Consider the following 12,026-nt stretch of genomic DNA (forward strand, 5'->3'; position numbering starts at 1 on the left):
CCCAACCAGTCCACATGTGCTTTGTGGATTTGGAAAAGGCATTCGACTGTGTCCCTCGCGGCGGCCTGTGGAGGGTGCTCCGGGAGTATGGGGTCGGGGGCCCTTTACTAAGGGCTGTCCGGTCCCTGTATGACCGAAGCAGGAGCTTGGTTCGCATTGCCGGCAGTAAGTCAGACTTGTTCCCGGTGCATGTTGGACTCCGGCAGGGCTGCCCTTTGTCACCGGTTCTGGTCATAATTTTTATGGACAGAATTTCTAGGCGCAGCCAGGGGTCGGAGGGTGTCCGGTTTGGTGACGACACGGTTTCGTCTTTGCTCTTTGCAGATGATGTTGTCGTGTTGGCTTCATCAGACCAGGACCTTCAGCATGCACTGGGACGGTTTGCAGCCGAGTGTGAAGCGGCTGGGATGAGAATCAGCACCTCCAAATCCGAGGCCATGGTCCTCAGTCGGAAAAGGGTGGCTTGCCCACTTCAGGTTGGTGGGGAGTTCCTGCCGCAAGTGGAGGAGTTTAAGTATCTTGGGGTTTTGTTCACGAGTGAGGGAAGGGTGGAACGGGAGATTGACAGACGGATCGGTGCAGCTTCTGCAGTAATGCGGTCGATGTACCGGTCTGTCGTGGTGAAGAAGGAGCTGAGCCGCAAGGCGAAACTTTCGATTTACCGGTCAATCTACGTTCCTACTCTCACCTATGGTCATGAGCTCTGGGTCATGACGGAAAGGACAAGATCCCGGATACAGGCGGCCGAAATGTGCTTCCTCCGCAGGGTGGCTGGGCGATCCCTTAGAGATAGGATGAGAAGCTTAGTCACTCGGGAGGAGCTCAGAGTAGATCCGCTGCTCCTCCACATCGAGAGGGGTCAGCTGAGGTGGCTCGGGCATCTGTTCCGGATGCCTCCTGGACGCCTTCCTGGGAAGGTGTTCCGGGGGCGTCCCACTGGGAGGAGACCCCGGGGAAGACCTAGGACACGCTGGAGAGACTATGTCTCCCGGCTGGCCTGGGAACGCCTTGGTGTCCCCCCGGAAGAGCTGGAAGAAGTGTCTAGGGAGAGGGAAGTCTGGGCATCTTTGCTTAGACTGCTGCCCCCGCGACCCGGCATCGGATAAGCGGGAGAAGATGGATGGATGGATGGAACTATTTAATTAAAGTTTTCTACTTGTTTAATTTTAACTCATCAATTTAATTTGTGCCTATTTAATGATTACTCAATTTAATCAACATAATAAAAATGCATTGCATACATTTAATAAAATGTATTTTATTTTGAGAATATATATATATAAAATATATTATTTTTATTTATTATTTATATTCCCAAAATAAAATACATTTTATATATATATATATATATATATATATATATATATATATATATATATATATTCTCAAAATAAATATAAAAAAAAACATAATTAAAAAAAACATAATAAAAATGCATTGCATACATTTAATAAAATGTATTTTATTTTGAGAATATATATATATATATATATATATATATATATATATATATATATATATATATATATATATATATATATATATATATATTTTCTCAAAATAAAATACACCGATACGTACCGAGCTGTGAATTTTGTTTAGCGGTTCACCCATACTGTCCATTTAACCGTAAATCCAATGCCGGGGTCTAAATCAAACAACTGCCCAGAAAGGAAAGTAATTCAATAGCATAATGGTCATTTCCCCTGATGACAGACAAAATCTCCATCTGGTCGGTGCAAAACATGGCTATGTGCAAAAGTAGATCAAGAAATAAAAGATCTACTCGGTACTTTTGGCAAGCACCGAACAGGGCATGAGAATATGTAACCATACACAAATATAGTTGACAATATGCACCTGACGTATCAAAATTCGTAGGCTTCCCCTGAGGTTTGATGGACATGTACTGTAGGGCCTGGAGCCTCATCCTAAATCGACATGCAAAAAAAAAAAAAAAAAAAAAAAACAGCATTTTTTTTTTTCTGGCCTGTCATCCAAAGAAGGCCTGCCGAATAGAGAAGAGAGAAAGCACCTACTGGCCTGGATTACACTGCGAGGGAGCGCGAGATCATCCGCCGCGGGCTTGAATAAGATTACGAGTCGAGGTGTCAATCAAACAGAAAATAGAGACTCGCTAATGTCTACTTCTGGGTTCTTTTGCCACCATTTAACTTTCCAAGATCGTGATTATTAACAATACATGACCTAGCACCACACTCTCTGACCCAGTCATTGAAGAAAGATGTGTTTAAGCAAAGAGGGTCAATTTATTCATGGCTCATTTAATGCATCTCTCCGGTTAATCGAGACCACCACTGAAAACGTCGAGCTCAAGCCGGTTTGGTCGAATCTATGAGACAGGAAGTTGTGAGGCTCCTGCTGTATCTCCCGGAGGGAATCACCTGAACACGGCTTCGGTACGACATACAATTTGCCACCTGATCTGTTGCAGCTAACGCTAAAGGGCTGTCTTTTTAAGACATCTTTAGCAACGATTCCTGTGGAGCATGTCTTGTTTTGAAAGGCTTCAAAAGCATAACAACACCTGTCTAAGGTGACCATCCAAAAGGAACTGCTCAAACACACACAAACACACACACACACTTTTTTTTTTTTCATCTTTTCTTATTTCTCTTAATTTCTTGACATTGGTGTGACATTTACATTCACTCCAGAAATGGTGGTTGGGGCTCCCAAGTACCAGTAAGCAATAAAATGAATATAACTCACTATTCTCCCTGGAGAGGTTCACAATAACCTGTGAATCATCAACTAAATGAAAAACTCTGAAACACCAGTTGCACGGAAACGGGGTCTGTATTGTGCTATATACAAATGCATGAAATCCAGAATGGGATGAAAAAAGCGATGGGTGATGAAGGAGATCATAAACAGGGATAGTTCAGTGGTGTTAAGATTCTTCAGCAGCATGACTATGAAGTGAAGTGCAGGCTGTAATTCAAAACCACAGGTTTTATAGTATTAAGCGTTTTTTTTTTTGTGTATGTATAGAAGTATTTTACATATATAGTATCTCCTCTTTCACTGAGGCCTACATACAAATTTAAGACAAGTACAGATGGTCCTCGAGTTACAACTGTTTGACTTGCAAATTTTTCGATCTTACGATAGCGTAAGATAGTTGTCCATACGCTACACACACATATACATATATACATATATATATACACACACACAATATAGTTTATAGCTTACCGTAGTGTAAATTGCTTTGTTTTGCTAAATTATGTACTGTATTTTGTTAATTTTAGTATACTACCCCATACTAATCACCATTCTTTAAGACTCCTGGGAAGGCTAGGCCATGTCTCGACTTACGATAGGGTCATCAGAACGCATCTCTATCGTAAGTCAGGGAATATCAATACTAAACAGATTGGGGGAGGTAATGGCTTCATTTCAAAGAAAATATATTTAAAGATATTTGAAGAAAATCTAGCTGTTGATATAGTGATGCAGGAATGGAAGAAGTCTCCAGTACTTTGTAACAGACTATACTCGTGTTATTTTAAGTAAACGAAGCAGGGCTGCTACATTCCTGGCATTTTGGCAGACGAACTTATCCAGAGCGCCTTGAGGCTTGAGGGTCAGGGACCTTGCTTAAAAGACCAGCAGTAGCAGCTTGGCCTTGCTGAGATTTGAACTCATGAACTTCTGAACATCTTAACTACTGTGCTACCACTTCCTGTAAGAAAAAACGCCTGTTTCTAGCTGCTCCAGTGTAAGTGATAACAGGATTCAACTTGCTTTATGGGCTCTCCACCACATTAAACTGTGGAAGGAGGGGCATAAGCCTGTTTGTTCAATTCCCTGCTTAATATTTGACTTGACTTGCTTAACTTAATACAGTATATGTGTATGCGTAAACTAATGTGTTAATAAAAATGGCTGCTGAAAGCTGTTTCGTAGGCTCGTTGGCACATACGCTGTCTGTTGAGCCAAAACAAATCCAAAACCTGGCTAAGGTTTGGCCAAACGCATATGTAGCTCTGTTGGCAGGGTGGTGGAAAATCTTTGCCACAACAATTGGACCCAAGCCCGAGTGCACAGATGGCGATGCTCTCATCGGGTGGGAAGGATGGCAGGACGGCGGGGTTTTGCTCTCGGCAGCAGTTAGCTAAGGATTGCTAGAACAGGGAGAAGTTAACATCTCTGACATGCTATTGTAATGTGAGATGTACTTAGCAAAATGTTTGCCACGTGCTAATAATGCAGTCCAACTGGGGAGCATTTACGCATGCCAAAAACAGGACAACTACAAAATTCTTAAAATGTATGGAATTTAGTACAACTGTAAGTGGTTAAATCGCTGCTCACAATTGTTCAGCATGCTAGCTACTTGTTAAACTGTCTAACATAGCTAGTTGGTGCCTAATACTAGCCAGCAAGGTGCATAAATCGTCTGGCTAAATTTGAAGATTGGAACCAAAGAGATGAAGATTTGACAAGATGAAGTATGAACTCGTATTTTATCAAGTGACTAATGAAAGGATCAGATTATGTCGCATTAACATCTGTCTGCAATAACGCAATGGTAAATAATGCAGTAGCTGAATCACATGACTGATGATCTGAACCCGCCTCCTTAAGTGCTATCTAATAAAGTCTAACTGCAATCAATTGGAATGAGTATTGCCCCAAACCACATCTCAGGAGACTCTGCCCCAAGCGACACTCTAGAGAGCTGGTGCGTTCGGCTAACCAAACAGCCGTCAGCTCCATGCTCTAAAACCTTTTATTTCCCCCCTTGCGTGAACACACTGATCTCCGGGGAATGTTTGCCCGCTGAGACAAACAGGACAATGGACACAGTCTAGTGGAGGAAAGGAATGTTTGAGGAGTCTTTACTTCAGGCCTGTTTCAACACACAGTGGCATTTTGACCTGTGTGTGTTAAAGTTACACCAGGTGTGGGAGGTACTCGGGGAGGTACCCCAGAGAAGGCACGTAGTCTAAAGTGTTTGCTGCAAAAATATTTGCTATACTTGCCCGCAGGAAGCAAAACAAAGGAAAAAGAAAGTGGAGGGTTATAAATAGTAAGAGTCTAGTTCGCTGCCTGTTGGTGAGAGATGTGAAAACAACAAGAAAACAGATCAATTGTGGACATCTAATGCTTAGTTCCCTATCGATCCACATGTAATGGAACAAAGGAGGGGAAGAGGATATTGTTTACTAATGTACCATGCCTCCTATTAGAGTTCATAAACAGGCCTACTTAGGACAAGAACAATATTTCCCCCCTAAAAGGAAACCCCAGGGCCATCCGTACCCATCATGCAGTACTCTCCACTGCTAAATGGATCAGCAGGGTTTATCCTTCTCCCCAAAGAGTTTCCCAAGACACAATCCTCATCCTAATCACCCCACTTTCGAAGGCCATCCTTTAGACCACACTCCCTATATAGAACACAGACCATGATGCACTCTCTGTCTCTCTCTCTCTCTCTCCCTTTTCTTTTCCTCCCCTTCTGTATTTCCTGCTCGGCCATAATAACAGGGCAACCTTTAAAAATAGAGCCTTGGATGAAATCAAAGGCCAGAGTGCTTCCTCTGCGCCTGTCTATACCCAGCTCCAGCACTTTGTAGTGCAAGGAGGAGAGCTTTTGAACGCTGGAGATCTTGACAGAGCCACGACTCTTCACAACAAACTCGCTGGGGACGACGGAAGGGAGAGGAGGGGCTTTTTTTTCTTTCTTTTTTTTAAGTGAATAGAACGTCATCAGTGGAGACTAGATGGTAGCAGCGATCTCCCTGGGTTTGTATGAATGCATATTCCAATTCAAACCTCTGTGATACACACACACACACACACACACACACACACACACACACACACACACACATATATATATATATATACACCTCAGGACGTTTCCACAAAAAAAAACATAGTAGGATTGTCATCAATGCCAGGTCACGAACAAAACAATCCAACATGATAAATCACCTCAAACATCAATGCACACTAACGGATTCGAAAGCACCTCAGCATTACTGAAGACACCCCCCAGAGAGGCAGACGAGTAGCAGAACATTTGAGATGCTAATCCATAGTATTAAACGAGTGTGTATTTCACTGTCCTTTAGCAAATTAAGGTATTAAAAAAGGTAGACTGGTGTGCACAAGATGTCTCCTTTTATATCTCATATTTCACATCACACTAAGAGATTGAAGGAAAGGGAAGTTGCTGTCTTAATGCCCCCTGGCTTCCAGACGCATGGAAATCAAAGACTCCAGCATGTCTCAGCACCACACTCTGCAAATTACTACAATAATTCAGTCTTATAAAGATAACAGAGCGGTTTCTGATATGATAAATAGACATATATAACCATGAAATTCATATGTGACTTTTGAACATCCCATTCCCATTTGCTCTTATAGTAACCTCCACTCTTCTGAGAAGATGTTTATCAGATTTTGGAGATTTGTGCTCATTTAGCAACAAGGGTTAAGTGGGGAGACCTGGGGTGCAGTCAGTATTCCATTTCAGCACAAATCTCTATAGCTGGCCACTCAAAATCTTCCACTCCAACCCATATCTTCAAGGAACAGGCTTTGTGCGTTGTCATGCTGGAACAGGTTTGGGTCTCCTAGTTCAAGTAAAAGAGGAAATGTAATGCTGCTAAATCCAAAGCCATCCTATACATTTGTGTGGCTCCAGCCTTGTAGAAGAATATTCCATAAATTCAACATACATCTAACTGGAAAAGTCTGTATATGTATATATAAATGTATATAAAGATTTTATTTTAAATGCAAATGAATTTATAAAGGCCATAATGGATTCTAATACATTTGAAATTATTTTATGCACTGATTTTTTATATTTTGATACTTAAACTGTATTACAATTATAATTATATTCAATATTTATGCATATTTCAATTCAAAATCAAATTAAACTTAACACATGCTAAACTACATTCCAATCGTTGATTCACTAATTTCTGTGTACTTTTATCCTGTTCAGAGTTACAGTGCACCCAGACCCTTTGAGCTACAAAATATTTATTGAATATCTTTAGTAGAAATGCGAACAATATGCTTTCGAATGTAGATTGGTGACAGTCTGTAGCCCCATATATGCCCTGTTTTATTATTCTAAATAGAATAATAGAAGGCTTTTATAAAATGTTGTGTGTTGGTGATGAATGGTACACGACGTCGCACCTAAGTGCCATATTGCACTGTTGGATTAACACCAGCGCACCAGCATGCTGTGGTTCTGTAGCAAGTCACTGTTGGCCACCTGTGTGTGTGTGTGTGTGTGTGTGTGTGTGTGTGTGTGTGTGTGTGTGTGTGTGTGTGTGTGTGTGTGTGTGTGTGTGTGTGTGTGTGAGAGAGATGGATAGATGGGGAGAGAGAAAGACAGAGAGAGAGAGATTCACATTAAAGGGAAGTAGAGAGTCAGGGGGCGAGACACAGCCTGTCCACAGATGAATGCCTCTCATACCAGGCTGATTCCCCTTCTGAACCACAACTAATAAGAAAGTCAGAGGCCCAGAGTTACATGCAAAATCACAGTCTACAAACTGCCCCCCCACACACACACACACACCCCTGCAAATAAGCAAGCTGACAGCATTACCATTCCAGTTCACTGTTATTATAAGCTGTGAATGCACGTTCAAGTCAATGTATGTATGAGTGTGTGTGTGTGTGTGTGTGTGTGTGTGTGTGTGTGTGTGTGTGTGTGTGTGTGTGTGTGTGTGTGTGTGTGTGCGTGCCTCTAACTGATCCAGTGGCCTCTGAGACTGTAAAGGTCCTTAAAATTTGGTTTTGTCTTTTATCTTCTAGGCCCAGATGAAAGAGCAGGTTTTTTTTTTCATGTGAAGGCTCCCTAATGCCATAATAATTACTGATGGCTGTGGGGGGTAGTTAGTGTGTATGTGTGTGTGTGTGTGTGTGTGTGTGTCTGTTTGATGGAAAAGGTGGAAAAGAGAAAGGGGGGTTCCTCCTCGGTCTTGAGCAGCATTTTGAGCAAAGGAAATGATTGCGGGAAATAAGCCTGGAAAAGACAAAGGAGGGAAGCGTGGCGTTTTCCGAGCGCCGCCTCACACGGGCTTGACACGTCGCCTTAACGATTCTCTCCTCCAGCATCCGACCTTGCGTCTGCGAACACGAACCTCGTACCATCAGCAGCCGTGCGCGTGAAGGCGGCATGAAATCGATCCTCTGAACCACCGAACTTGGCGAGGTGGGAGAAGAGACTTCGAAGAATGTGACAGTTGTGCATTTTCCTCATGGGAATTCAAACAAAGAGGTGGAGTCAGCATTTCCGAGTGAGAAAACACTTGAAGTTTGAGCAGCTGTCAAATAAGGCTGTTCAAAGAAAAAAAAAAAAAAAAACAACAACAACCTGGCCTCGTTGGCATCCCGAACCTCGTAAAACGTGACAAAAGGAAGCAAACAACGTGGACCACCAGCATCCAGCAAAAGAGGACATGCAGAAATGAGATGCCGAGTACTCAACCACCAGCAAACAAACGGTTGGGGAGAAGTGTAGGAGGGGAGAATGAAAAACAGCAGAGAGGAAAAAAACTGAGCTCTAAAAGGAGTGATGATAGAGTGCTGAGGTTGTGGATACAACAAAACACGGACATGAAAAGTTGGTTTCTATCACATTTTCCCAACAAAAAAATCCCAACACGCTTTTGCATGCAAGCTGCATATAGTGGTGCAAGAGTTAATCATTCAGGACTGAGATGTTGCTCCTGGGGCTATTTTTGTGCCCCTGTGTGTCCAATCATGATCTAATAAACAGTTATCAAATGTTGGATGGAGACCGAGCCATGAAGACAGCTGTGTGAAGAAGCTGGACGATGAGCACGACTTCATAAATCAGCTACTCATGTAGGTCAGTGGGCACCAACTGGTCTGCTAAAGATCTGCTCCAAGCCTAACTCCACACACCTGTTCCAAAGAATCAGTGGCTTTCAAATGGTTATGTTTCTGTTTTCTGTGTAACAAGCACACACCGTGGACTAAGTACTAATTCATGACTATGTGAGAGCATTCTGAAGGTGCTCATGCAACACGTCTCTTTCTTCAGAGCAAACAGGAGCTTCTGATCCTCAAAAGACTCCTCCAGGGAGACACACACGAGCACGCGCGTTTACAAGCAAGTCCAGCTCCCACTTCACACGGCACACACTCAGATCATTTTTTTATCTTAATCTCTCTTTTTCAGATTTGTTTTCATTTTCTATCTTTCAATTTCTTTTTCTCTTTTTTTTTTTTTTTTTTTTTACAGGTCGCTTAAACTGCTGCAGGTGAACGAGCAGGATGTTGCGCCGGAGCTAAGGGTTGCCAGATCTCGCACACTCTTTTTTTTTTCTTCCCTTTGAAACCTTCCCATCTCAAATTCTCTCCAAAATGATCACACGTTTTGATGTTTTTTATTTTTATTTTATTACAATCTGTGTTTTCTTTTAAACGAATAAAGTTATCGAATTTTAAATCTCGGTTGGATTAAGAGAGGTGAGTCAATCTGGCAACCCACAGGGTCCGACATGGAAGGTGGTACAGTACGAAAGCTCAAAAAATTATTTTAAGCTCATTAGGGGAGAAATAAATATATTTCTAAAAACTATATTTCATTTTGAGTGAAACAAATAGAGAATTCAAGAAGGAGAATAATAATAATAATAAGATGATGATGGTGGTGGTGAAGATGAAAAAAAAAGGTATAGTAGAAAGGGGCCAATAATTTTGCTCGTCTTACCGTGCAGTGCACAGAAGAGTGAAGCGCAGACGAGCCACACGCGTCCTGATCTCATCCCCTCCATGCTCACTTGTCAACTACTTCTCTCTCTGCTCTTAGATACTCTGCAATGTGAAGTCCGCTGTCCGATCTCCTCTGTGCGTCTCTCTCTCTTTCTCTCTCTCACACACACTCACTGGCATACACTCATACACGCACACACACTCTCACACACACACACACACTCGCGCACCCGCTGCCTCTGCGCTCAAAGAAACTTGAGATGCGGGCGGCAGGCGGTGCCTTTGCTTGATGTATTCGCACAAAAGGTGACCCTCCACCCTTTCTACCCCTTCCACCCCCTCTAAGTGGCCGTGTTCCCAGCAAAAGACCATGCAGACTTTCATCATCTTAGACAATGTAATCACTAAATCAATAAATAAAATTATCATTTATCTATAAATAGAATCATATTTATCTATCAATTATCTAAAAATGTAAGATCTATCCATCCATCCATCCATCCATCCATCCATCCATCCATCCACCCATCTATCTATCTATCTATCTATCTATCTATCTATCTATCTATCTATCTATCTATCTATCTATCTATCTATCTATCCTATATATACATACATACATACAAACAGGGTTATTAAAAAAAAAAAGAACCGATCTCATTACACAATATTTTAATTAGGAAAACTAATACAAAACTCCAGCCAAGTCACAAGTATTATACTCACAATCAACTTTTATATAAATGACTGATTATAAATAAACTGACTTGAGAACTGAAGCAATGCGTCATCATATCGGCTCATTCTTTTTGAATAACCCTGTATATATATATATATATATATATATATATATATATATATATATATATATATATATATATATATATATATATATATATACTTTTCCCACAAACTTGGAGCCACACAATTGTATACGATGTCTTTGGATGTGGTAGCATGAAATATTCCCTTCACTTCACCTTAAAGACCCAAACCTGTTCCAGCATGACAATGCCCCTGTACACAAAGCCGGCTCCATTAAGATATGCATTACATGTTTTGGAGTGGAAGATCTCCTGCTCTGACCTCAATCCCTTTTGAACAACTTTGGAATGAATTGGAACACTGAGTGCACCCCAGGCTTCCTCACCTCACCTACATCAATACACTTGTGGCTGAATAAACACAGATCTCCTCAAATCTGAGGTGTCCACAAACACTACAGGGCCAAAATGATATCAACACCCATCTATAACATTTGACATTTATAACAATACCAATCTAAAGTTATTCCTCCTTTGCTGTAATAATAACCTTCACTCCCCTAAAAAAAGGCATTAGACTAGATTTGGAGGAGTGGCTGTGGGTCATTAAGATACAAGATTATTAGTGAGGTCAGGCACTCGATGTCATTCGGTGCTCCAATGCATCCAAAAGGTGTTCATTGGGTTGTGTGCAGTTCCTCTACATCAACCTTTGGTAAACCATGTCTTCATGGAGCTCGCATTGTCGTGCTAGAACAGGGTTTGTTTTTGATTTTGGAAACACACATAGATATGATAGTGAGGAGACCATTTACCATAGCACATTATTCCATCAATCACTTTTTGAATTGGGCCAAATTGTTTCCAGGTGGAAGGTGATGTTGCAGCTTAGGTGAGTTACACGATATTCCACTTTCCATGCCTTAGACAAGGATTCAAACCTTTCTGACTGGTGCCTCTCCCATGCATTCACAAAATCCTCAGAAGACAGAGTACCTGATGAGCTGTCTCTCAAGCTGTCTTAATCTGACCGACCCAATGTTAACTTTGCCAACGATACCCCTCATGGATACAATAGTACCTCAGTGACGATCCAAAATTCTTTGGAATTCCTGGAATAACTGTGTAAAAAAAAAAATTTAATCTACCATTAAAAAAAAGTACAAAAAGAAAAAAATGAGCGATTAAAAGGAAAGATTTGGTTAAGGATTTGGGGTAAGGGTTTAGGGGTCCTAAATTGGCGCACACTGTTATACATAGTGTAATGTTGAGCTGTGTGCTTGCTTTAATCATCGAATGCTATTCCTGGGGCATGACAGCACAGCAAAAGTCACAGTGACTCCTCTAGCGCTACAGTTTTCACCTCTCTTATACTTTCCCACAATTTGTCATGTTACACTGTGAAACGGAAACAGAATGATTCAAGATTATATACTGCAGTATGTCATAAATGGGCTGTAATATCTATACTGTAATTGCATTTGAACAATATAATGTTTGTGACTGCGT

At 41.4% G+C, this 12,026-nt stretch overlaps 1 protein-coding gene across 2 annotated transcripts in view; it reads right to left on the minus strand.

Moving 5' to 3' along the window:
- The window catches only part of bcam (basal cell adhesion molecule (Lutheran blood group)), a 59,442-nt gene extending 49,369 nt beyond the window's left edge, over nt 1-10,073 (minus strand). The window contains exon 1 of one of the 2 annotated variants that reach the window (XM_083537131.1): nt 9,752-10,073. In XM_083537131.1, the coding sequence (XP_083393257.1) occupies nt 9,752-9,815 (64 nt within the window). In that variant the 5' untranslated portion in view covers nt 9,816-10,073. The remainder of the gene's footprint in view (nt 1-9,751) is intronic. The other variant, XM_083537132.1, reaches the window with a different exon arrangement.
- Between the last annotated feature and the right edge of the window lie 1,953 nt (nt 10,074-12,026).

This window comes from Silurus aristotelis (assembly GCF_946808225.1).
Source record: "Silurus aristotelis genome assembly, chromosome: 1".
NCBI lineage: Eukaryota > Metazoa > Chordata > Actinopteri > Siluriformes > Siluridae > Silurus > Silurus aristotelis.